This window comes from Ovis canadensis, chromosome 13 (genome assembly GCF_042477335.2).
Source record: "Ovis canadensis isolate MfBH-ARS-UI-01 breed Bighorn chromosome 13, ARS-UI_OviCan_v2, whole genome shotgun sequence".
Classification (NCBI taxonomy): Eukaryota; Metazoa; Chordata; class Mammalia; order Artiodactyla; family Bovidae; genus Ovis; species Ovis canadensis.
The window spans coordinates 77348344-77374121 of NC_091257.1; the positions used below are offsets into that span (position 1 = coordinate 77348344).

General features: G+C 52.9%; 1 protein-coding gene across 1 annotated transcript; it reads left to right on the plus strand.

The window, feature by feature from the left end:
• Positions 1-3483: 3483 nt before the first annotated feature.
• BPIFB2 (BPI fold containing family B member 2) lies at positions 3484-22399 on the plus strand. Its single transcript, XM_069548908.1, has 16 exons — positions 3484-3581; positions 4361-4507; positions 7570-7663; positions 9866-9970; positions 11090-11236; positions 12657-12717; positions 14405-14465; positions 17021-17112; positions 17384-17569; positions 17825-17878; positions 18411-18581; positions 19082-19149; positions 19319-19364; positions 19667-19730; positions 20104-20180; positions 22106-22399. The coding sequence occupies exons 2-16, from the start codon at positions 4396-4398 to the stop codon at positions 22145-22147; spliced, it is 1380 nt and encodes a 459-aa protein (XP_069405009.1). The 5' UTR covers positions 3484-3581; positions 4361-4395; the 3' UTR covers positions 22148-22399.
• Positions 22400-25778: the final 3379 nt, after the last annotated feature.

A 25778-nucleotide genomic window follows, 5' to 3' on the forward strand; every position in this document is an offset into this window, starting at 1 on the left:
CCCACTCCAGTACTCTTGCCTGGAAAATCTCATGGACGGAGGAGCCTGGAAGGCTGCAGTCCATGGGGTCGCTGAGGGTTGGACAGAACTGAGCGACTTCACTTTCACTTTTCACTTTCATGCATTGGAGAAGGAAATGGCAACCCACTCCAGTGTTCTTGCCTGGAGAATCCCAGGGGCGGGGGAGCCTGGTGGGCTGCCGTCTATGGGGTCATACAGAGTCGGACATGACTGAAGTGACTTAACAATCAGCTAACCTTGAAATCAGAGGATATGCTAGATTATCCAGGTGGGCCCAGGCGGGGCCTTAATGATAGAGGTCCTTCAAAGTGTAAGAAGGAGGCAGACGAGGAGAGAGATGGGAACATAATGATCCTAACTTACTGGTTCTGAAGATGGAAGAAGGGACCATGAGGCCAAGGAACGAAGGCCAGGAAGTGGATTCTCTTCTATAGTTTCTAGAAGGGAACAAAGTCCTGCCAGTACCTTGATTTTAGCCCGGGGAGACCCATCTTGGACTTCCGAGATCCAAAATGGTTAAGATAATAAATTAGTGTTTGCCAGTCACTAAGCTGGTGGTGATTTATAGCAGTGGTAGGGAGCTATGACAGTGCCCAGAGGAAGATTCAGTGAAGGAGGGGCTCTGGAATGCTGCCACAGTCATTACTACAGGGGCCATTCAATGGTACATTCTTTACCCACTGAACAAGCTTTTATGAAATACCCGGGATTTATTAAGCACAGCTGTGAGCAGAACCAGCTTTTATCCCTGGGGTGGAGGGTGATGTGGCTGCAGACCAGCCTCCATGGAGCGGGTGCTCACAGAATGGCGCTGCAGGGAGGAGGGGCTGGTGAGAACCCCTCTCCTTTGTGTCTACTGGCCGGCACCCAATGCCCCCTGGTGCTTGAAATGTGGAGGAAGAGGAAGTGCTCATGCGGAGAGCAAACACTGAGAGTGGCTTTGGTCAATATTTGCGCCACTGTCCGCTGAATCTGATCTTTGCCTCAGCTCCTGTGAGGACCAGCAGGGCTGGTCTTATGCATTAGTGGGTAAGTGGGGGCCAGGAGAAGGATGTTAAGGAGCATGCCGCCAGCTCCTCTCATTCCTTTGTGCCTCAAGAATGAGGCGGGGGAGCATGGGCTCAAAGGCAGGACTGGTCCAGGGGAACTCTGGCCTCTCAGGGAAAGGCCTGATGGTTTCTACACTTCCTGTCTGCTCTGTGAGCCCTAGGGGAGGACCCAGCACAGGGGCTGGTGTGGAGTCAATGGGAGCCATGGAGAATTCTGGAGTTGGGGAAAGCCCTGGGCTCTTTGTGCCGATACCCCAGGAGAGCCATGCAGAGGAACGGAGGGGACTTCCCTGTAACTCTGCTATCACCTCCTGTGCACACATGCATGGACACACACAAACACATATGCACACCCCTAATGTCAGGAAACAGACTGCTAGACCCAGCTGCACGGACATGTCCAGCCTCACAGACACACTCAGTATACTGAGTCCACTTAAACATATTGGACACAGAACTCCCCACACCTGCACTCAGGTAGGTTCATATAAACAGGCAAGTGACACCACAAACCAAGATGGCAACACACACACAATCACACACTTCATGTGCACACCCACACACAATCACGCACTTTCCTCTGACATCAGTAATTATGACCTAGTGCACTTTCACTTTTCACTTTCATGCATTGGAGAAGGAAATGGCAACCCACTCCAGTGCTCTTGCCTGGAGAATCCTAGGGACGGGGGAGCCTGGTGGGCTGCCGTCTCTGGGGTGGCACAGAGTCAGACATGACTGAAGCGACTTAGCAGCAGCAGCAGCAGCAGCAGTGTGTATGCATGACTACACGCATAAACACATACACATATAAGCACACATATACCCCTGAGACACGCTCGTATAGACAACCCCCTTCAGGAGCACTCAGTTCTTCGGGGCCCGTACAGCCAAGGTGGAGGCTGTAGTTTGTAACGTGGACACTGCTGACAGGCTCAGTCCTCCATGAGTGGGATGCGCCTTTGGAGAGAAGCTTAGTGTTACGCAGCGGGACTGGGTCCTCCACACCCTCTCCTCTGTTGCCCTTTGAGTTTTGGCTCCATGTATGATGAGGGGGAAGTGTGTGACCAGAAATGGGGCTCAGCTGATGATGGGGATGGGACTCAGGTCTCCTCCTGCTGCTGCTAGAAGAGCCGTGTTTCCCCGTGGAGGTACAGGCGGGAGGTCAGCCATCCCCCTGACCTATTTCTTTGCTTCTGTTTGTGTCTTTTTATTGAAATGTAGTTGGCTTACAATGCTGTGACAGTTTTTGCCACCCAGCAGTTACTCAGTTATACACGTATGTGTGTGTGCTCCTGTGTGTGTGTATTAGTTGCTCAATTGTGTCTAACTCTTTGTGATCCCATGGTCTGTAGCCTGCCAGGCTCCTCTGTCCAGGGGGTTTCCCAGGCAAGAATACTGGAGTGGGTTTTCATTTCCTCCTCCAGGGGATCGTCTTGACCCAGGGATCAAACCTGGGTCTCCTGCACTGCAGGCAGATTCTTCACCGTCTGAGCCGTCGGGAAGCCTCAATATAAACATATAAACATTATTTTTTTATTGGAGTATCATTGCCTTGTGATGTGATGTTAGTTTCCACTGTACAATGAAGTGAATCAGCTCTGTGTATGCATGTATCCTTTCCCTCTTGGATCTGCCTCCCACACCACCACCTCAGCCCCCCCCCCCCACCCCCAGATCATCACAGAGCTTTACAGCAGCTTCCCACTCAATCTGTCATACAGAGTGAAATAAGTCAGAAAAAGAAAAACAAATATCATATATTAACGCATATATGTGGAATCTAGAAAAATGGTACAGATGAATCCGTTTCCAAGGCAGGAATAGAGACACAGATGTATAGAACGAACAAGTGGACGTAACAGGGAGGGGAGGATGGGAGACTGGGGTTGACATATATATGTATATATACATTCTTTGTAAATATTCTTTCCCATTATGGTTTATCACAGGATGGGGAAGGTGGTTCCCAGTGCTGTTCATTAGCACCTTGTTGTTTGTCCATTCTAAACAGAACAGTTTGCATCTACCAAGCCCAAACTCCCAGTCCCTCCCTCCCTCCCTACTGCCTTGGCAACCACAAGTGTGTTCCCTCTGTGAGTCTGTATCTGTTTCATAGATAAGTTTATTTATTTTAGATTCCACCTATAAGTGATTATCTCCTTGATTCTGGGCACCTCCTTCGTCCTGGGGCTGCCTCCTGGGGCAGCCATCCTTCTCCAAGTCTGCTGGTCTTTGAGGTTCCAGAGCTGCCCAGCCCCAGGGTCTTAGAGCGGCTGGCAGCAAGCTTGCTACGTGGCAATGCCACTGCACACATAGGGTGAGATGCTTTGGCAAAGGTCATGTTTGCAGGGAAAACACTTGCAACCACAAGCAAACCTGCCCCTCCCTGGATCCCTCCCTGGTGGACCCTGTGCACCGGGGAGCCTCATAAGGCAGTTCCACACCTGCTTGGGACTGCGGAGGGCTTGGCTGGGGCTGAGAGTCTACCTGCCCTGGGAACCGCCTGAGGTAGGAAGAGAGATGGGGCTGGAGCCCTTCCAGGGAGGAGCCTCGATTTTTCCATCTGTTCAATGGGGATGCTACTTCCAAAAGCCTTCTGCAGAAGGGCCCATCCCTTATCTTGCTGTGGGACCCTGGACAAGTGCCGCCTCGTTGGGCCTTAGTTATCTATCTGAGCAGCAGCCCCCAACCCTGGTCCCGCCTGACTCCTTCTCCCTAAGTCCGCTGAGCTGGGCTGAGTGGGGAGGGGCTGGGGACCATGTGAGAGGCCTACACTTAGGACATTTCCTCACCTAGCACAGGATAAGATGAGGGTGGGAAGCACCCCGGATCCTTCCCTGGAGGGTTCGGACAGCTGGGCACAATACCAGGCTGGATTCCTGGCATCAGGCGACACAGCGCTGGCCTTGGGGCACTGGGTCTAGGCTCCCTCCTTGGGATGGGACACTGCCCTCAGTCTCCCCATCTGGGAGTCCCCCCATCCTCCCCTGGCATGACTTGGGTCCTGCACCTGCTCCTAATTTGCTGCGTGGTCCTAGGCAAGGCCATGTCTTCTCTGGGCCTTGGGACCATGTCCAGACCAGATGCCAGCGTGGTTGCTGAAGAAGCAGGCTGGGATGGGGATTCTTCCCAGAGCAGAGATGCAAAAACTGATGTGTAGGGGTGAGGGGTCTGGGCAGGGCTGGGATCGCCGCTCATGGTTTGCGACCTCTGGGTTGGGATGGGGTTTAAGCCACCCCGGGTGGGGCCATTCTGGACTAGTTCACTGATGCTTGTCCCCACTCCAGCCCACAGATCCTGGGGGGAAGGGGCCAGGGCCACCATGCCTGGGGCGTGTGGGCTGGGCCTGCTGCTGGCGCTGCTGCTGCCGCCCGTGGTCAGCGCCTCCAGGCCGGGTACTGTGTTCAGACTCAACAAGGAAGTGCTGAGCTACGGTAAGAGATGTGCCATCAGGCTGTCGGCCATGTATGTGTGTGAGAGGGTGAGCTCGGGTGTCCATGCCTGTAGGTGTGTGTACAATCCTAAATGTACATGTGTATCTATGAACTCAAACCCCATGGGGACCTGGATTTCTCTTCTGCCATTGTGTCCCTGGCCCCCAGAAAGCGCTGCTCAACAAATGTTTATTCAGTGGGTGCATGAGTGGAGGCACAGGCCGTGCCCGTGTGCACGTGGCTGCCATGCCCAAGCGACGTGAGGATGGGTCAGTGTGAGTGGCTCCTTTTGCTTATACGCGTCTGGTATGAGTTTGAAAATCCATGGAGATATGATGTGCCCACCTGCGTGCTTGAGGGTTGGGAGGGCGCCTAACCACTGGCACGTGCGCAAGGCCACGGCACACGCCTCGGGGTGTGTCATGCTGTGGCCCTGCATCCTGGGATGTGTGTGTGTGGGGGCTGTGTGCACGCGTGTGCTGGGGCAGGCACACCTAGCACTGCACTCGGGAGCGTCCAGGAGCTGGGCCCTCCCTGCTGGGCTCCCAGGGAGAAGCAGCAGCCCCCTCTGGGCCCTTCTTGGCAAGGCGTCCAGCCCGCGTCTCTATTCCCTCCTTCCAAGTCTCGTCTGACCCCGGAGAGGATCAGACATCCAGATGTCCAAAATGAGGACATCCAGGCCCGGGTGAGACAAAAACTGCCCTGTAACTGCCCCTGGGAAGGCTTTGGGATCCCACCAAGGTTGGTGAGAGGTCAGAGGTGAGAGATCAGAAGCTCTTTATGCCAGGGCCAGACCACACTCAGATAACAACATGAGGAACTCAGGTCAGACAGAGGAGGGGACTTTCAAGGGTTCTGGAACACAAATGGTGTGGAGGCAGGCGGCTCAGGGAAGCAGCAAGGTCCCCCCTGGGGCGCACGCCGTTTTCCGGAAGGTTGTATCCGGACAGACGGGCGGACAGTGAAAGCAGGCAGTGATCCGTGTCAGAGTGGCACGAGGGTGACTACCGGCCCGCTGCCCTCCCCGCGCTGTGCGAGCCGCCTTTGTCCCCAGACAGCGCTCCCAGCTGCAGCTGCATGCTTGTTTCAGTGGAAACACACTGCCAAGAGTGCACTGCTACACACCTCCTCCGTGGCAAGGCTGGAGGCTTTTTTATAACACTGCATCCTCCTCCTCATCCCCTCCTGCAAGCCCCAGGGTTCAAGCCCATGTCAGGGGAGCACTGTGGAGGGAGTCCAGAAGCCCGGGTGTGAGTCCAGTTCAGCCACAGTTTAATTAGCACCTCCGTCAGCCCAGCAGCCCAGGTGTGGGAGAAAGTCCAGGGCCTTGAGGGCTGGGTGTCTTGGCCCAGATCCAGCCTCTTCTTGCCTGGGTCCTCAACCTATTGGTAAACTGGGTATAATATTGCACTGACATAGAATTTTGAGGAAAGCTAAAGCACTCAGAACAATGCCTGGCACAAAGGGAGCATGATAGGAGTGCAAGCCATTATAACTACAAACAGCCACGCGAGCTAATATTTATTGTGACCTGAGTGGGTCTTTCCAAGGACCCCATGTGACAGGCACCATTTTTTTTTTTTTGAGTGCGTGATTTGAACAAGCAAAGTTTAATCTATATTGAGAGAGAACTGGAGTAACAGGGAGTTGGCTGGTAAGAGGTAAGAAGAATTCTAAAGAACACAAGTTGTTGTTCAGTCACTCAGTCATGTCAGACTCTTGGCAACCCCATGGACTGCAGCACGCCAGACTTCCCTGACCTTCACCATCTCCCAGAACTTGCTCAAACTCATGTCCCTTAAGTCAGTGAACAAAAATGCAGGAGTGGTAGATATAAGGGAAAACCAGTACCCCTAAGGCTGCGATGAAGGTCCAAGAAGGACCATCCCATCACGAGGGCAGAGATTCAGAGATCTTAATGGAGATGGCAGGGTATTGGCTCCCTGTTGTTGCAAGGGTCACAGGGATGTTTCATTGGAGACACACTCTTTAGAAAAGACCCTGATGCTGGGAAAGATTGAAGGCAAAAAGAGAAGGGGGCAGCAGAAGATGAAACGGTTGGATGGCCTCACCAACGCAATGGACATGAATCTGAGCAAACTCCGGGAGATAGTGAAGGACAGGGAAGCCTGGCTTGCTGCAGTCCATGGAGTCGCAAAGAGTCAGACACGACTGAGTGATTGAACCACAACAGCAGTCCTTCAGGGACTTGGAAGTAGCATTTCATAGTGTGATGTCAAACCCTGGAACTTGCTAGGTGCCAAGGAAAACTGCTGGCTGCCAATGGAGTTAAGAAACTGTCCTCTGCAGGCGTCTAGTGCACTTTCCCGTGTGTCTTGGGCCAATATAGCTCTTGATGGTGCCCGAGATAAAAGCTGAGCAGCTGGCTCCCTAGATACTCAGTGTTATGGGCTCCCAGTAGGTACCTGGTAGGGTTAAAGAAAATATGGGGAGTGGTGACCTAGGCTGGCAACAGGTCCATGATGTCTGTGGCTCCGGCATACACCACAGTTGCCCAAGTCAAGCTCTGGGGAAAGTGCAGGGGGCAGGGAGGTGCGAGATCCTGAGAAAGCTGACAGCTACCGTTCTAAGCATCTTATTGATTTGCAGGGAAACTGAGGCACAGGGCAGCCGCACAGGTAGTGAGTAGCAGAGGTGGATCTGCACCTAGATTTTGAGAGGCTCCTGAGCCCTCAGCCTGTAGGAGAGACTGCTTTCACCCTCTCCCCACAGGGCTGGGAACTGCTCCTTCTGCTTGGGGCCTTGTAGAAGCTCCCAAGGAGGTGGAGACTGATCAAGGCCTTGCAAAAGGGCAAAGGGTGTTACTGTTTTTGAGGAGAGAGTAGCTACGTGGGATTTGGAAGGGCAAAGAGGAAAGACATGTCTGGAAGGGCCTGGTGGGGTAGTGCCCCCCAGGTGGCCTTCTGTGCGCCTGTGGACAAGCCCGCCCCTTCCAACCTCTGAGTTCTCCTCACCCACAGTGTGGGGCAGATGGTGGGTGGTGCGGTCTCTCTTGGCGGCTCCTGAGGATGGCCTGACCTCACTCTGCTCTGGCCCCTCAGCGGTTGAAGCCGGGAAAGCCCCGCTCCAGAGGGCCCTGCAGGTCACAGTTCCGCTTTTCCTGGACAGGAGTGGAGGGGTCTTCCAGCCCACCAGGTGAGTAGCTCACCTCCAGGTGAGTGCTTCCCCCCCACCAGCTAGACGAGTGTTTCCCTCACCAGATTAGATACTCCTACCTGCCGGGTGAGTGGGCACAAGAGGCTGCAGGAGCTGGGACCAGCCAAGGGGGTCTGATGCCTCCCAATTAGTAGATTTCTATGCACAGAGTCTAAAACTCTGGCTCCTAGGTCCCCAGGGCTGACAGGACCTTGGCTACTTCTTCCAAAAGCCTAACATTGAATCTAGACACAAATGTGAGTCTAATATATCCCTCTCCATAAAGCAGAGACTCAAAGGCAGAGGCAGGTGGGAGCACCTCAGACTCAGACACTTTTAGGAACTGGGCTAATTGTCCCCATCCAGTGGGAAACAGACTCACTACAGCCAAGACTCTGGATTTCCAAGAAAATCCATATGTATATGCATGTATATATACTATACATGTATAGGAACTCATATATGTATGTATATACATATATTCTTATAAAAAGCCATGTACATTTTTTGACTGTTGCTAGCAGCAGTTTAATTTCTTCATCACCATCATCATCATCATCAACAACAAACAGGTACTTTCTTCCTTCTGTGTACGTTGCATTGTAAAAATGGGTGCTACGCTGTCTATGGTACAAAGTTTATAAATGTGGTATGTTGATACAAAGTTGAAGCCATTAAAAAGAGCTTAATAACACCTTCTTGGAGATAATTAAACCTGATCTGGAGTGTTGAGAGAATTGATGAAGAGATTTATTTATTTAGTTTTGCTTTTTTTCTTCTGATTTTATTTTTACACTTGTTATTATTTTTAATTAATTTTTAAAAATTGGAGTATTGTGGCGTCACAATGTTGTGCCAGTTTCTGCTGAACAACAAAGTGGATGAGCTCTGTGTATACATATGTCCCCTCCCTCTTGAACCTCCCTCTCCATCCCCCCATCCTCCCCAATGAAGAGATTTAGAAACAACACACAAACTCAAATATTTAGTAAAGGATTTGCTTGGGAAGGAATGAAAGCTAAGCGTCTCATGTCATGGGCTGCTGAAGGGCTCTCTCAGGCGCTCCTAGTGGACTTTCCTCCTGCTCTGATCTTTAAATGGTGCCAAGTGTGGCAGGCTCCACCACTCTGCATTGTCACAGGAGAGCCCAGAACCATATCTGTGTATATAAAAATCTACCAAGTTTTGAATGACGGCAACTCGTTTCAAAAACGTTTAAAACTTGTAAACGCTGTGCGGATGAAAATGCAGCTGGTGTGGAAGCCCCCAGTTTGAGACCCTGGGGTAGGGTTGGGCTGATGATGTCGGGCCCAGGAGCATCAGTGTCCCAAGGTCAAGGATCCCTAAATGATTTGCAGTCTGGCCACACAGAGGCTCAATCATACGATTGTTGGAAAATAGCGCCCGAAGTCCTTGTTTGTAGATGTGGGATCACATCCAGAATGGTTGTCAAGTGAAAAGAAGCAGGCTCTAGGTCAGTTTGTGTCCCAAGGAGAGCCATGGAAAGATGTCACCCAAGTGCTAACAGAGAGTACTTTGATGTGACTTTTAACATTTGCCTGGAGACGTCCATGGACAGAGGAGCCTGGTGGGCTACAGTCCATGGGTTGCAAAGAGTCAGACATGACTGAGAGACTAACACGTTCACTTTAACATTTACACCACTCTGTAGTGCCCCATCTCCCACAACTAACTACTGTGCCGGAGAGAGAGAGAAAAAAGACTTTTATTCAGGAAAAAAAGAAATCATAGGTTAGCTGGAGAGTGCTGAGCAATTGGAACAAGCAGCTTTGAAAGGAGTTGAGTTTTCCATTGCTAAAGTGCTACAAGCCAAGGCTGCTGACTAGAGGGGGATTTCTGCCTTCTGTGGATCCCAAAGTTTTTTCTTTCCCTACCTTCCCAGCTTTCCAGATCTCCATCAGAAACTAAAATCCCTCCAAGACCTGGGTAATCATCATCTCACTTAATTCATGCCTAATGCTGGGATGCCCTTTGCATCTTTTCCCTACTGGCAGGTTGGTTACCCTTTGCTTGCATGCCCCCTATGATGGTGAACTCACTACCTCTTCCTCACCCCATAGTTTTAGTTGTCAGAGGTCCTTTATAAATACCAACAGTGTGTACAGGCTCCGAGCACACGCCCCAGAGTTGATGCCATGGTTTGATGGGGACTGCCCTGTCGCTTTGACTCCCACCCTGCAGGATTCAGATTCTGAACGTCGATGTGTCCCACCTCCACCTGACATTTGTTGCCGATTTCGGAATACGCTTGTTGGCAGCCACCAATTTTACTTTCAAGATCTTCCGGTGAGTCAGTCTCCTTGTTGGGAGTGGGAGGATTTTCAAGGACTCTCTGAAGGTAAAACGGAGGAAAGGGATTTAGCAAATCCCAAGATCCCAACTCAGACCTTCTAACTCTGTTCAGCACTCTCTCTCTCCAGTGCCTTCTCACTCCCCCACTCTCCATGGGGGAGTGAGACAGTGAGAGCATTTCTGAGAATCCAGACCCTGCTCAACAGTTATGCAAATGGAGAGAGTCATTGCACTTCTCTGACCCTGTTTCGTCCTTTGCGAAAAACCAAAGCAAAAGAAAACAAACCTTTGCAACATGCCTATGGAGGTTGAGGGCTTCCCAGGTGGCGCTAGTGGCAAAGAACCCTCGTGCCAGTGCAGGTGATGTAAGAGACACAGGTTCGATCCCTGGGTTGGGAAGATCCCCTGGAGGAGGAAATGGCAACCCACTCCAGTATCCCTGCCTGGAGAATCCCATGGACAGAGGAGCCTGGTGTGTTAGGGTCACAAAGAGTCAGACATGACAGAAGCGACTTAGCAAGCAATGGAGGTTTGAGTGGATGGATTCACTGCTATGATTAAAATTATATTACCCCTTTCATGTGCAAGGCACCTGGTGCTCAATAAAATACTAGATTTGTTTCTGTGCATCAGTCACTATATATGCATTTAATTTTCAAACCAGGGGCTGAGTGTTCTTATTTTAACTCCTCTGTCCTGATACTACCATTTATGAGTGCTAGTGGGCCAGCCTTCAAGTAGGATGTTTTCACATGATTGTTTTCTAGAAAATTCAGCATAGCAGCCTTGTGAGATAGGAACCACCAATCTGATGTCCATTTCTACAGAAGAAGAATCTAAGGCTCAGTATGGGGAGTGACTGGCCCAGGGTCTCACACAAGAGGGTCCGGGGAGCCAGAGCTCACAGTCATCTGATTCAGTGTCTGTGACCCTGAGTGGAGTTTGGGGGTGTGTCCAGCCTGCCCCGGGGGGACCATCTCATGCTGAGTAGGGTCCCTGCCTGTGTTAAGGGGTCAGCAGGTGGAGACCCCTGGCTGGGGGAGGGGGTCTTGCATCTGTCACTGTGGGCTTGCTAGGCAGTGCCACTTGGACTCAGGACTGGTGTCCCCACAGTGACCCGGAGCCCCTGCACCTGCTGCTCCCCATAGCACTGCTGGCTGACACCTCCGTGGAACAGGGCTCCATCGGGACCCCCCTGGTCAGCATCTCCAGCTGCTTTTCCATCTTCGACAAAGCCATCGTGTTTGATGGCCGCAACAGGTGGGTACTGGAGGCTGGGCCGCTGGAACCCAGACATCGCGGCTATGGTGCTGTTTCTTGAACTTCCTACTTCATCCAATCCCGATGATGGATCTGAGAGCTGGCCCTGCCCCTGCCCCGCCCCATCGCCACCAGCATCATACCTATTTTATGGCTGACAACACTGAAGTTCAGAGAAGGGAAGGGACATGCCCAAGGTCACACAGCGAGTGTGTGGCCAGAGCCCGTGGTTCCACCGCTGCTCTGCACCATGTGACAGCACACACTGGCCATTAACGTCCTGTTTGGAGAGGGACTCGGCTGGCAGCCTCAGTCGGGAACCTCGGAGGGCTGCTCCGCCCTGCGGAGATGAGGAGTCTGAGGCCCAGGGAGGGGCTGGGACCCGCCAAGCTCTCCCCGTGAGTCAGGTGGCTGCTCCTGTTTTGGCATCTAAGGCTGACAGCCACTCCACCTCCAGAGCACCACTGTGTGCTGGGCACGTTCTGGGCCCTTCCTGTGAGTCATCTCACAGTAGTCCTACCAGGTCGGTGGAGGCATTTCCCTCATTTTACAAGAGAGCAAGTGGAGGCACAGAGTGGTTAAGTGACTTGCCTAGGGCCACACAGCTAGCACACGGGTTCAAACTCGGCAGCCTGATCGACTCCACTGCTACGAATTCCTCTGCTCACCTAGAGGTGGTTGAATATTTTAGCATCTTAAAAGGGAGCAACATTTACCCAAAGACTGGACTTTTTCCTAAGACAAGGTTTGGGTATAAATCTATTCCCATTTGGGCCCCCTGCTCAGCCTGTGTAACTCATGATCCCCCACGGTCCCTCACAGTCCTTGTGGGCAGGGGCTGCTCATGGTTTATTGATGGAAAAACAGGAGCCCAGAGTTTGATGCCGCTGAGAACATTGGCGCCTTCCTCCTGCCTCCCCAAGAGGCCACTCAGCAAGTCTGGGCCATGCCTCATGTCAGCGTGTTAGGGAACCAAGGAACCGTGACTTCTCGTGGATCCCCATTCTGAAACACTGACTCAGCCCCACGGCTCAGGGAGGAAGGCACTGCAGTACGTTTGCCACAGGGAAATGGGGCCCATGCAGGGAGCAGGCCTGGGCCCCGCCAGCCACGGCCCCGCCTCACTGGGCTCAGTGGCCCTGAAGCCAGCTGGATGTGGTCAAGTCCAGCCTTCACAACACCCTCTGTCTCCCCACTCCACTTGGCTTCATTCTTGGCCACTTCCAAATCTTGAGACCAATGGCCCCTTCTTGGTGGCTTGGTGTCTTCCACTGTGGAGTCAGTTGTGCTGGTTCCACGCCTGGCATGTGGCAGGGTGTGGCCTGGGCACAGGCTTTTCTTTGGCACCCTGGCTTTGGGGAGAAACAGGCCCCTATGGTGCTGACCTGGGCTCAGGGGCCCTTTCTGGTCTCCTCCTCAGCACAGCCCCCGCGATGCTGGCCCCGCTGCAGAGTCACATCAAAGCTGTGCTGAAGAGCAAGGTAAAGCACCTGCCAGAGCCTGCAGGATGGGGGGCGGCAGCGAGTGAAGAGGGGGGTCGCAGGCAGGGATTGTTAGTGCTCCTCCTGAGGGTCCTCCACTTTCCCCAGAAGGGCAGGGAGGAGGCGGGGCTGACGGTCTAATGCAATGACCTGGCGGTTGTGGGGCTGCAGGGGAGGGAGGCTCCTCCACTCAGACCACCCTGGTGCCCTGTGCAGTGGAGTGCTTTCTGGGCCACGTAGCTTCTGAAAAGAGAACACAATGGGAGTGGATGAGGGCCTGGGCACCAGGGGTGGATGTGATCCTGGTCCCCTCCTTCCCAGCGGGGACCCTGGACAAGTCACCTGGCCCCCCTCTGCCCCTCCTTCCACATCTGTAAGGAGAGAGAACCACTGTCCCTAGCCAGCCCCTGGTGGGCAGGCTGTGGGGCTGAGTGCATCACAACATGTGCAGTTTACAGCGGTTTGGGGAGAGTGAGTGTTGCTGTGAAGGCCACCATGTTAGCTCCTGTCATTTTCTGCGGGGGGCCGACTTGGTGAGCAAAGGTGTCTCAGGGGCCAGGGCCCTACTCTCCCTCCCTGCCCCTTCCCACCCACCCTACCTCCAGTAGTGGCAGTAATGGAGACCAAGGCAACCCACTGTGTGCCATTTCACACGCTCAAGAGGTAGGCCTCAGGATCCCCATGCTACAGATGAGAACACTGAGGCTGGAAGGCAGAAGCCAGTATAGTCCTCTCCTCTGCTCCAGTAATCAAGCATGGATGTGAGGGCTGGGCCATATAAAAGGCTGAGCACTGAAAAATTAATGCTTTTCAACTGTGGTGTTGGAGAAGACTCTTGAGAGTCCCTTGGACTACAAGGACATCAAACCAGTCAATCCTGAAGGAAATCAGTCCTGAATATTCTTTGGAAGGATTGATGCTGAAGCTGAAGCTTCAATACTTTGGCCACCTGGTGCGAAGAACTGACTCATTGGAAAAGACCCTGATGCTGGAAAAGATTGAGAGCAGGAGGAGAAGGGAATGACAGAGGATGAAATGGTTGGATGGTATCACCGACTTGATGGATATGAGTTTGAGCAAGCTCCAGGAGTTGTTGATGGACAAGGAAGCCTGGCGTGTTGCAGTCCATAGGGTTGCAAAAGTCGGACACAACTGAGCGACTGAACTGAACTGAGCTGACCTGCCTCTTGGCCTCGCCTCACCAAGTCCTCCCTGGATCAGCTATGACCACCCCCGGCCTTGCAGTCTCTTCTCTGCCCCACCTTCTGTCACACTGACCCCAGCTTAATCCACTTCTGGTGGCCTGCTGGGCTGGGAGGACTCCAGTCTCCCTGGCCTGGCTTGCTGACTGCAGCCTGCATCCTCTGCAGGGAGCATCGTCCATCAGCTGGGCCTCTGGGCCGGTATGCAGCAGGCTGCCTGCCTCAGTTTCCTGGGCCTGGCTGTGGCCACTCCCACTGGGCCCCACTGCCCTGTTCTTTCCTTAGTGCTCACAGGCCCCAGTGTCCCCTCTGAGTCCCCAGGGCCCAGAGGAGGTGCTGGAAGAGGCCCACTGGCTGGTGGTGGAAGGAAGGGCTCCCAGGCCTTGGTGTCCAAGTTGGGAGAGTCTTCCTCCCAGGGCCTCTAGACCCTCCCAGCCTCACCCCCTCCAGCCCTGAGAGCTGCTGGAGCCTCTGTCTTTCTGCAGCTGTGCCTGAGAATCTCCAACCTGGTGCAAGGCCTCAATGTCCACCTGGGCACTTTAATTGGTAAGACCTGGGAGCCTGGGGAGGGGGCTGGGGCCTCTGAAATCCTCTGGGATCCCCATGACCCTTCAAAGACCCCTTCTTTGCATCAGAGTTGACCTCTGGGAGATCAGTCATAGGATGTCTGAACAATTATTGGTGGAATTTGGAAGTCTCCAAATTGTAGAACCAAGTCTTTGAATGTTTTGTGTGTGTGTGTGTGTATGCGTGTGTATGTGCACGCACACATGGGCACGTGTCCTAAGTCACTTCCATGGTGTTCGACTCTTTACAACCCATGGACTGTAGCCCACCAGGCTCCTCTGTCCATGGAATTATCCAGGCAAGAATACTTGTGTGAGTTGCCATTTCATTCTCCAGAAACAAGCCCCTGACAGGTCTTCAATTTACAATATGGAACTAAAAGCAACAGAAGTAGGTCAGCTTCATCTTTTTAGTGGTATTTATCAGTATTTATCAGTATTGAGGAACTATTGGTAATTACTCACCCATTCCCAGACTGATCAAAGAATGCATCCTCTGGTGACTCAGGAGGAAATCTGTGCTCAGCGAGCCCCAGGTAAATTCAGGGCATCCTCTCTCTTTTCACAAGCCCATTTTTAAAGCTGCTTCTGTTTGAAGTGTACCTTCTCGTACCTGAGGACTTTCTTTGCCTGGGACTCTGGAGTTTCTCCTGTGTTGCCATCACTGACTTTGCGAAATCCAGAGCTGTCTGTCATTGGCAGCTGCCCTAGGACATTGGTTGGTTTGCCTTTGAGTTGGGGGTTGTATCTAACCCCTTACCGAGCCTGGGACAGGCGTGCAGGGCGACGTACTGGCGTTAAGCCAGGAAGGATGCCGGGCAGCGTCTACGTTTACCTGCAGTGACTTCTTCAGTGAGTGTTTTTATATCAGGGTAGCTCTTTGGCTTTCTTGGGCAAATTTTACCAATCTTACAAGGTTGCGTTGTTATCGCCAACTTGTAGATGGAAAATCAGAAGCTCTGAGTTTAAAGTCTCAGCATGGTACCAGCACCCTGCGTGAATCAGCTCACCTAGAGTTTCTCCTCCTCACACGTCCACCTATCATCCTGTCCACACTTCACAGCCCAGCTAGAAGTCTGGGGAACATTTCTTGAGCTCCCCCACCCTCCTTACGACCAACCCCAATATTACCTTAACAGGAGGTACTGAGAAGCTAAGGAAAATGGATGGAATCAAAGGATATGAGTATGAATTCTGGCTCATTTGCTGTGTGACCTTAGGGAAGTCACTCCATCTCTCTGGGCTTAATAATTCCATCTAAAAATAAGGATCAAAATTTCTACTTTTCCAATGTGTTGCTATTGTACAAGACAGCCCGGGTTAGGTGCCTGGTATGCAATAAACTCAATAAGCCTTAGTCTCTTCCCTCTCCCTTCAGAGGGACTGTCTTCATCAAGATGCCTTGGACCCGGGTTCATACCAAAGATCAGCTCTTGCCCTTGTCTTTGCTTCCATCTTGCCTTGGTCAGGGGATGTTTGTGCCTGGAATGACCCTTCTCCTTTCTGATTTAGGGCCTTTAGTCTTCTGCTGATTGGGAAAGTAGGAACCCAAACTGTTAGAATGGTGTCTAAGAATCAGCAGGTTGTGAGCAGCTGACTCTTGGGTGTGCATTTTGCAACTTAAATTTGCTTACTCATGGGGCCTTTTCACGCCTCTTGGTCTGGGTCTGGCTAAATGAGGTATGCGGGCATGTGTATGCTCAGTCACTTCAGTCATGTCTGACTCTTCGTGACCCCATGGACCATAGCCTGCCAGGTTCCTCTGTCCACGGGATTCTTCAGGTGAGAGTACTGGAGAGCTCCTCTCTCCATTCATCTCCCCTTCTCCCTCTTCTCCCCGACCTTGCCCGTAAGTCTGTTCTCTATGTCTGTGTCTCCTCAGCTGCTCTGCAAACAGGTTGATCAGTAACATCCTTCTAGATCCCACACACGTGTGTTAGTATACGATATTCACTTTTCTTTCTGACTTGCTTCACTCTGTATAATAGGCTCTAGGTTCATCCACCTCATTAGAACTGACTCAAATGCATTCCTTTTTATGGCTGAGTAGTGTTCCATTGTATGTATGTACCGCAACTTCTTAATCCATTCATCTGTTGATGGATATACACTAACATATGTAAACAGCCAATGAGAATTTGCTGTATGACTCAGAGAACCCAAGCTGGGGCTCTGTACTAACCTAGAGGAGTGGGAATGGGTGGGACTTGAGAGGAAGATTCAAGAGGGAGGGAGCCTACGTATACCTATGGTTAATTCATGTTGATGTATGATAGAAATCAAACCAATATTGCAAAGCAATCATCATCCAATTAAAAATAAATAAAAATTAAAAAAGAGCATACTAAAGTGGGTAGCCATTCCCTTCTCCAGGGCATCTTCCCAATCCAGGGATCAAAGCTATATCTCTTACGTCTCCTGTGTTTGCAGGCGGGTTCTTTACCAATAGTGCCACCTGGGATGCCCGGCTAAATGAGGCATTGGTGGATAATGCTGAATATGCCATCTTTTGTTCTGCACCCTGGTTTCCTTCAGGCCTCAGCCCTGTGGGTCCAGAGTCCCAGGTCCGCTACACCATGATTGACACACCTACCATCACCAATGACTACATTTCCTTGGATATCAACGTAAGTGGCTCCTGCTCCACTCAGAGCTGGGGCCTTGTTACCTCCAGAGTCCTTGGTGTTTTGCAAGATTCCTAAAGCGGCAGGAGAGATGAGGGGAGAGGAGCTGGGATGGCATTCCAGGAGGGAGCGTGGCACGTAGGTGAAGGGCTGAGGCTGACAGCATGCATGGCATCTCGGGGGTGGGTGGCATCTCACAGCCCAGGGTCTGCCATGGAGCCGCTTGCCTACTGAGGCCCCGCCTCTGTTCTCCTCCTCACCCCCAACTCAACAGGCTGTTCTCTTCCTGCTGGGCAGACCCATCGTCCTGCCTGTGGATTCCACCCCCTTCGTGCTGCCACAGCACATGGGCACCAAGGGTGCCATGGCCACCGTGGGCCTCTCCCAGGACCTGTTTGACTCTGTCATCATGCTGATGCAGAAGGCTGGTGCGCTCAACCTGGACATCACAGCGCAGCTGGTGAGAGCTGGTCCTGCCACCCTAGGCACGCGGGGCAGGAGTGCCCTGTCACCCAGCCTGGGGAGACCCTGCTGAGGCCAAATCCTGGGTGGGTGGGGCAGTTGAAGCTTTGGGGCCACAGGGTGGCTATTGGAAGGGTTAGACAGAGGGGTAGGGTGGGGATTAGACAGAGGGGTTGGGGTGGGGAGACAAGAGGTGGTCTGGCTTGGGGAGTGACTGTTCTAAAACCTGTCCTGTGTTGGGAGTTGATTTCAGAATTCGAGTAACAACCCGTTGAACACCTCTGTGCTGGGCCAGCTCATCCCCGAGGTGGGTGATGTTTCTGGTCATTCCAGGGGCTGAGATCTGGCACTGGGGTAGGAGGCTCTCTGGGCTCTGGGGTCTCTGCTGGCTCAGCATCTGCCCTTCCATCTGCACGTCCTCTGTCTCGGGGTGGCCCCTCCTCCGGCCAGGCATCGCACCATTTCCTCCTTTCCGTGCAGCGGGCAAGAAGTGCCTACACTATCTCCTCTGCTTCCTTCCCCTGACCCATCCAAGTCCAAGCTCAAGGGTTGCCCCCCACGGGAGGACGAGACCCCTTGTCTGGTCCCGGAGCCTCCTGTGCTCCCACATCCCTGAGCTACCCTCCCTCCTGGCACAGATCACAGGCTGTGACTGTCTTCATGTGGCCACCCATCAACTGGGTGTCCCCAAGGGTGGGAGTCAGGGGTGGACCCACCTCTGTGGTCTGGGCACTTATGGCACAGCCGTGGCTTGATCAGCATCTAAGGAATGATGAGTGAAGAGTCCACCCAGTCTTTGCCCCCATGTGCCCTCCTCCCTTTGGCCCTCTGCTCTCCAGGTGGCCCGTCAGTTCCCCGAGCCCATGCCCCTGGTGCTCAAGGTGAGGCTGGGTGCTACGCCCACAGTCACGTTCCACACCAACAACGCCACGCTGCGCCTGCAGCCCTTCGTGGAAGTCCTGGCCCCGTCCTCCAACTCGGCTTTCCAGTACCTCTTCTCCCTCAATGTGGTGAGTGAGGCGGGCTGGATGGGGCTGGCCGGGAGGTGGGCGACTCTCAGGGAGGCCTCACTTCCTCCCAGGTGCTTCTCACTTTTCATCCACACTGGTCTCCTTGCTGTTCCGTCAATGTGCCAAGACTTTCCTGCCTCAGGACCTTTGCACATGCTGTGCACGCCCTGTGCCCTGTGCCTAGGACACACTTCCCCTTACTCTTGGCAAGTCTAGCTTCTCCTCATCATTCAGGTCTCAGCTTAAATGCTGCAGTCTTCCTCCAGGCAGGCTTCTAGATGGTCCCCACCCCTCCACATACCACTGTTCCTTTTGACACCCAGCACTCTCTGAAAGGGTCTTATCTGATTTCTTTGGCTGTTGTTCACCTCCCCAGTGGCCTGTGTTCCACAAGCACCTGAATGGATGGGGTGTGGGTGGGAGACTGGGATATCTGGTGGCCAGCTGAGAGCTCCCACATGGTTCTGTGCCCTTTGACCCTGCTCTCCCCATGTGCCCAGGTAGTGAACCTGAGCCTCCAGCTTTCCGTGTCCAAGGTGAGGCTTCGGGGGACCACATCTGTGCTGGGGTAAGTGAGGCCTCCTGGACCCAGCAGCCTCAGTATGCTCCTCTGTGCAATGGGCCTGCAATTGCCTGTCACAGTGCCAGTCAGAGGAGCTTAGGATGCAGCTGGTGTGGTAAGCAGGTGAGAAGCACTAAGCCCCATTCCCACCCCTCCCCTCTGGCTTCCCTTTCAGGAATGTCCAGCTCACCGTGGCCTCCTCCAATCTGGGCTTCATTGATGTGAGTATGGGACTGGGGTCTCCAGAGACCCCCTCACTGGGTGGGGCAGGCCCTGAGCCCAGGGAAGGGGAACGTGTGCCCGTGTCTCTCAGCTGACTCTCAGGCCAGCAGTTCCTGGGGGCTGGATGCTGACACGACCCTGGGAGCAGCTGGGCTCTGCTTGAAGCCCAGACAGGGGTGACTTGCCCTCGTCCCTCCTGCTGCACCTCTGTCGGTTGATCTGTCTCTGTGTTCACGTGTCTCTCCTGGCCCCTTGCCGGAATGGGCCCGTGGTCCCCATCTCCCTGGCTCCATGGCTGCAGACTGACCAAGTCCAGACACTCATGGGTGAAGTGTTTGAGAAGCCCTTGCTGGACCACCTCAATGGTGAGCTCTGCCCTCTGCCCTCTTCCCTGTATGGCCCCTCTGGCCCCTTCCACCCGCATGCCTGCTCCAGGCTCTATCTTGGCCCCTTCCTACATCCCAGGCTCAGAGGCTAACAGGGTGGCTTTAAGAGTCCTGCTGCCTGTGCGTACATCTTAGCTCAGCTGTTTAGCAGCTGTGTGATCTTAGCTAAGTTCTGTTTCCTCCCCTAACCTCAGTTTTCCCTTCTATAAAGTGGGTATGGTAATAGCAGTTCCCACTTCCTGAGTATCTGTGGACCTCGGTGTCATGATGCATGTGAAGACCTCAGCGCAGGGCCAGCTTCAGGTGGCACTTCGTTACCGGCTGACCTTGATTTCTCTTTTCTTTCCTGCAGCTCTCTTGGGCATGGGGATTGCCCTCCCCCACGTGGTCAATCTCCAGTATGTCACTCCTGAGGTTTTTATCCAGGAGGTGAGACCCTTTCAGTGTGACCAGAGGGGCCTCCTTCATCTTTGGAGGGAGGCTGGACTTGGGGAGGTTGGGGGTCACTTCTCTCCCTCCCTTCCTACTAGAGCACACAGTGGGGTTCAGGGTCAGCCAGGCCTAGGAATGCCCCCCTGCCCAGACCATGCATGAATCAGCTGCGATGAGATGGAAAATTCTAAATGTAAGGTGACATTGGAGCAAAGGTTTCACTCACCCTCATCAAATATCACACCAGGTCACACTCAGTGGATTCAGACCAACTGTGATGTGACTCTGTGCCCTGGGATAGGCACAACCCCTCTGGAGTCTGGGGGAGGATGAGAGAGGGAGTCTTTCCAGGGTTGTACACAAACCTCCACAGGCCAGATGGTAGGAGGGGATCCTGACACTTCTAAAATGATCTAATGTTGGGATCAGATATTGGGGGCCCAGGATGACATCCTACCACTTCTTTCTGTTTCACCTGAGCTACAAAAGGACAATATTCTTCCTAATTCATTCAATAAGATGTGCATGGGACAGAAAACTTAACCAAGGTCCTTCAAGCCCAACATCTGTGTCATTCACACTCCCTAAGAGGGACTGGCTAAGGGCTTTCAGGGAGGATGGCCTCCTTGCTTGAGAACTATGGTCCCAAGGCAATTGGCAGTTAATAACTTGCCCCCCCAAAAGTAACCATCTGCACACGTGGGAGCAGGGCTTTTAGTGGGAATTTCCCCAAGACTTCCTTTGTCGGGCAAGGTCAGTGGCTGACTCACCTTGGCACCCCCTAATCCAGCCACTTGGGACTGAAGTCAAAGGTCCCTAGACCAGCACTGCTCAATAGAACTTCCTGCAAGGACAGAGGTCTGCACTGTCCAAGGCAGTGGCCCCTGTCAGCCACTGGGCACAGGTGACTTTTGGGCCCTCAACATATGACCAGTGTAGCTGAAAAGATGAATTCTAAATCTTACTTTATTCTACTTAATGTAAATGTACAGTAGTCTCACCTATCTAGGGGGAGACACATTCCAAGATGCCCATTGGATGCCTGAAACTGCGGATAGATAGTACTAATGGGTGGGAATCACATGCAGTGTAGATCCACCGGACAAAGGGATGACTCACATCCAGGACGGGATGAGTAGGATGGCATGGGATTTCATTATGTGACTCAGAATGGCATGCAATCTAAAGCTTATAAATTATTTATTTCTAGAATATTCCATTTGATATGTTTGGACCATAGTTATACTTAGGTAAATGAAACCATGGATAAGAGGGGGTAACTGTAATTAGCCAGGTGTTAATGGTTACCCTATTGGACCATGTACAAGTTACACAAAGACAAGGACTGGTTCTGGTTATTTTTCTGCTGGGTTCCCAACACCTGGCATAGGGCTTGGATCGTAGTAGAGGCTCAATGAAGACTGAAGAAAGAAAGAGAAAGAGGAAGGAAGTAAAAAGAAGGGAGGGAGGGAGGAAGGAAGGAAGGAATGAAGGAAAAAATCAGCAGGCCCGCAGAAGTTTCTGCAGTGCAGTGTAGACAGTAGGGGACATTTTGGGGGGGAGGTATGCCTGGTTTTGCTAGAGAGGCTTGTACTTGGAGAAGATATTCAGTGGTCTGAACTCTAGGTCATAAAACAGAGGTGGTCCTGACCATGTATGAAGCCCGAATCAAGCTCAGCTCCACACTGAGCGCTCTGCCTGTGTGATCTGGCTGCATCCATCTATCAGTAGCAGCCTTGCAAAGTGGATGCTTTGCCGTCCATGAGAATCAGCAGTACACTGAGGCTGGAGAGGCAATGGCTGCGCTCAGGACACACAGCAAGAGCGGCAGAGCCTGAGCTAGGGCCAGGCTGCTGGGCGACGGGGGTCCTACGGACCCCGTGCGGCTTCTCACCTGGCCCATGGTTGTCTCTGTCTTTCAGGGCTACGTCGTGGTATCCAGTGGACTCTTGTACCAGCGCTGACATGGGACCACTGGGAGAGCTGCTCTGGGGACCCTTTGGCCTCAAGCCACTTGGGAAACTGAGTGAAAGCCACACTTTCATCACCACACTTAGTCATTACCAGGAAGTTGGTTGGCCCAGCTGGTCTGCTTCATCCCATGCTGGCCCCTTCCCTCCCAACCCCCTTCCTTCCTTCATCCCCTCCTTATGGGGAGCAGATATCTCCTCCAGGCTGTACAGATCTTGCATTAAACACCTTTTCTTGAGCTGCAACTTCCAGCCAGGCTCGGCAAACTCTTTGCATACTGGAGGCCAGTTTCCTATATGCCAGGCCTGGTCCTGTCTGTCCCTGGAGCCCCCAGAGCTGGCCTGGGAAAGAAAGAGGATGTGGCCATGCCCCTGCTGACCAAATCTGTTGACAGCATCACCTCCTAGCCCGGGGGAGCAACGTGGATGAGCTGAAGTTACGAACGCCACAATGGCACTTCAGGCGTGTGCCCTCACCTGGTGGCATTTCTCCTCTCAGAGTCACATCCCATCCTTCTCCTAGAACCTCAGGAGCCCTGAGAGTTCTGCGAGCAGAGCATGCAGTCCCATCTCACAAAGGCAGAGATTAAGGCCCAGCAAGGATGGGAGTGTGCCCAGAGTCTCCGAGCTGGGGGATGGCAGATGGCAACCCCAGGACTGCCACCTTCCTAGGATTCAGACCTAAGATGCTCAGTCCTCTCTTCCATCACCAGCATTCCCACCTGGGGCTGGACCTTAGGTCATGAGCCTCAGGTGACAGACACTCACTGTCTTCTCTAGCAGCTTTTCCATCTCGGTTTATGCGGCTCACAGGCGAGTTTTTGTTTAAAGGAGACAGGATCTGCTTCCTGGGCCTGTGTCAGACACTGTCCATGTCTTATTCCTTTTCGCTGTGAAACCTCTTCAAAGCCACCAGGTCACAGGTGACAAGATGACCTAGGGGAAGCTGAGGGGTGCAAATGCTGGCAGAATGAAGCCATGTGATTTTTCTCTTTCTGATAAGGTAATCTTTTAGCCAGAGATCATATTCCTTTCTTCCCAGATACACTGGATTCGGGTTACGTTTATGTTTCTCTGGGGAGTAAAGGTGTCCAAATTTCCACCATCAGTAAGCAAAGCTCTCGGGACAGCGGAACACTAACCTTCCCCCTGTAATGGTTATAAGTTCAACCCTAAAGGCTCCGAGTGACAGGCTGAGGGGCCTGGAACAAGCCCGGAGTGTTAGTGGGACGAGGTGGGGGTGGTCCTGAAAGCTGGAAAGGGCCAGGCTATAAAGTCCCACCTCATGATTTCGCCCAGGACAGCATGGCTTTTATTTCATTTGGTTGTTTGGTGAATTAATTCATGAATCCTACTTTAGCAGGTCTTTACACAGGCTCAGCCCAAGGCTAGGTGGTATGGAATATGGGAGAGACAAAAATTTTGAGACACAGACTCAGCCCATAAATTTAATACCTAGAAAAAGATCAATATGTGAGATCTATTCATTAAGCCATCAGTCCAGTGGTCCAGCTGTTATTCCTTTCTTCCTCCTGTTCTTCCTTCCTTCCACCGATCCATCTGTCCCTCCATCCATCCATCCTGTCATCCACACATCTACGCATTTATCCAGTGATGTGGTCTAGATCTTATTTGTACCCATGATGCTCCTGGTTCAATAATATACATTCTTTTAAGATGAGGGGGATGAAACAGCTGAGTCAAGCTCTCTGCCCAGAAGGAAGCTGGGGTCTGTCTGAAGAGAACCGGCCTAGTCCCTGAGGGACCCCATTCAGCCTTTCAGTAAGGAGCCCGCTGGGCCCTGGCTACTGGGGGACACAGATGAGCATGGCAACCTGGGTCCAATCAGAAGGTAGAAACCACATAATATCTAAAACAGGGCACTCTCACTCTGAAGGATAATTAACTATGGTAAAAGAGTAACTGCAAGCTGAAGGAAACGCTATACAGTTCGCTAGGGCTGAGGGAGAGTACCTGGAAGGAAAGACTTGGAAGGGCTCAGACCTTGATGGGGAGGGTGCTGTTCAGCTTACTGGGTAGCAGGGGGGTTCACTACCAGGTCGGAGCTGGCCTGGGGTTGCTGGGCAAACAATGGCAACCAAGACCTAGAGGAATTCCCTGGTGGATCTGTGATTAGGACTCCATGCTCTCACCACCAAGGACCTGGGTTCAATCCCTTGTCGGGGAACTTAAGATCCCACAAGCTGTGGCGTGGTCACAAGGAAGACCTCCAGAGCCCCCGCTACCGGGCAAGCCGCACGGGGGAGGGGAGGGTGTGAGAGGAGCGGGGGCGGTTGTGAGTTGCAGAAGTGGCAGCCACGCACAGAGCAGCTGCCCGAGGGGCTGCGGGCACTGTCACGGGCCAGCGGCCTTCAGAGCGAGTGGACAGCGGGAGGGTGCGGGTCTGGGGAGGGCCCTGGCTTATTTGGAAAGGGCTGCAGAAAGGCTGCCCCCAGGCTGAGCCAGAGGGGTCGAGTCTGGGCGGGTGGCTGAGACGAGCTCTGCTGGATGGTCTCCTCCCCACACGGCTCACCTCGACCCCACCGGAAATCACAGGAAGCCCCTTCCTCTCTCATGCCTCCCCGCCATGCGCCCTCTGGTTAGCTTCATGCTAAAGGAGATGTGCTGAAAAGAATTCAGAATTGAGTCCTGTATACAGACCTGTACTGAAGGGTGCATTCTCTGGTCTGGCTCCTTCACGAACCTTCTCGAGGCCCACCTTTCAGCTTGACCTTGCACCTTGCACACTTTCCCTCTAGGCCTCGGGCTCTATGCCCTGCCTGGGCCACCTTAACCTGAACTGGTTTACCCTGCCCATCAGCTCACAGGTGGTCTCCCTGGCCATGCGCAAATCCCTCTGCCCTGGTGATGCTGCCCTCCAGTTTCTGACGACCGTGGCTAGTGTCTGCGGCTTCTCTCCCCACCACCCCTCTCTGACCCTTCCAGAGCCCTGCATACGGCAAGTGTGTGATAAGCATGTGGTGAGCTGCTTGTACTGTGTATATGCCGGAGCTCTGGCCCAGGCTTACCCAGCCCTGAGCTTGGGAAGCCGCATGGAGTCCAGTCCCTGTAGGCTGGGTGGCTGAACTGGGTGTCACCCTTGCTGATCTTCAGGACTGGTCTGATCTTCAGTATCTGAGGGGTGTGTGTGGTGGGAGGCGGCCAAGGAAGTTTCCCTGGAGGAAGAAGCCGTAGCTGGTCCTGGAAGCATGGCAGGATTTGGAGCTTTGGTAGGGACCGGGCAGGACGATGCTGGGGCATGGGGCAGGGAAGGGAGGTCGGCAGGTAGGCAGTGCCCCCTTGGGTATGCCTTAGCATGTCTGGCCTGGCTCTGGAGCTCCTGGCTCTGCCATCACTTGCTGTAACTTGGGCAAGTGGCTTGATCTCTCTGAGCCTCTGTTTCTCTGTCTGTAAAATGGGAAAAATTGCCAGAGTGCCCACCTCATAGGGTAGTCCTCAGGATTAAGTGGACTGGTGCATATCAAACACTCAGCACACTGTCTGGCACAGGTCAGGTGCACAGTAAAGGAGCCCTCTTGTTACTATTACTATCACCATCATAAGAGCCGAGTCGGAGGTGCTTCCAGAGGCTCTAGCCACAGGTTGGCTGAACCAGGCTTCCCAG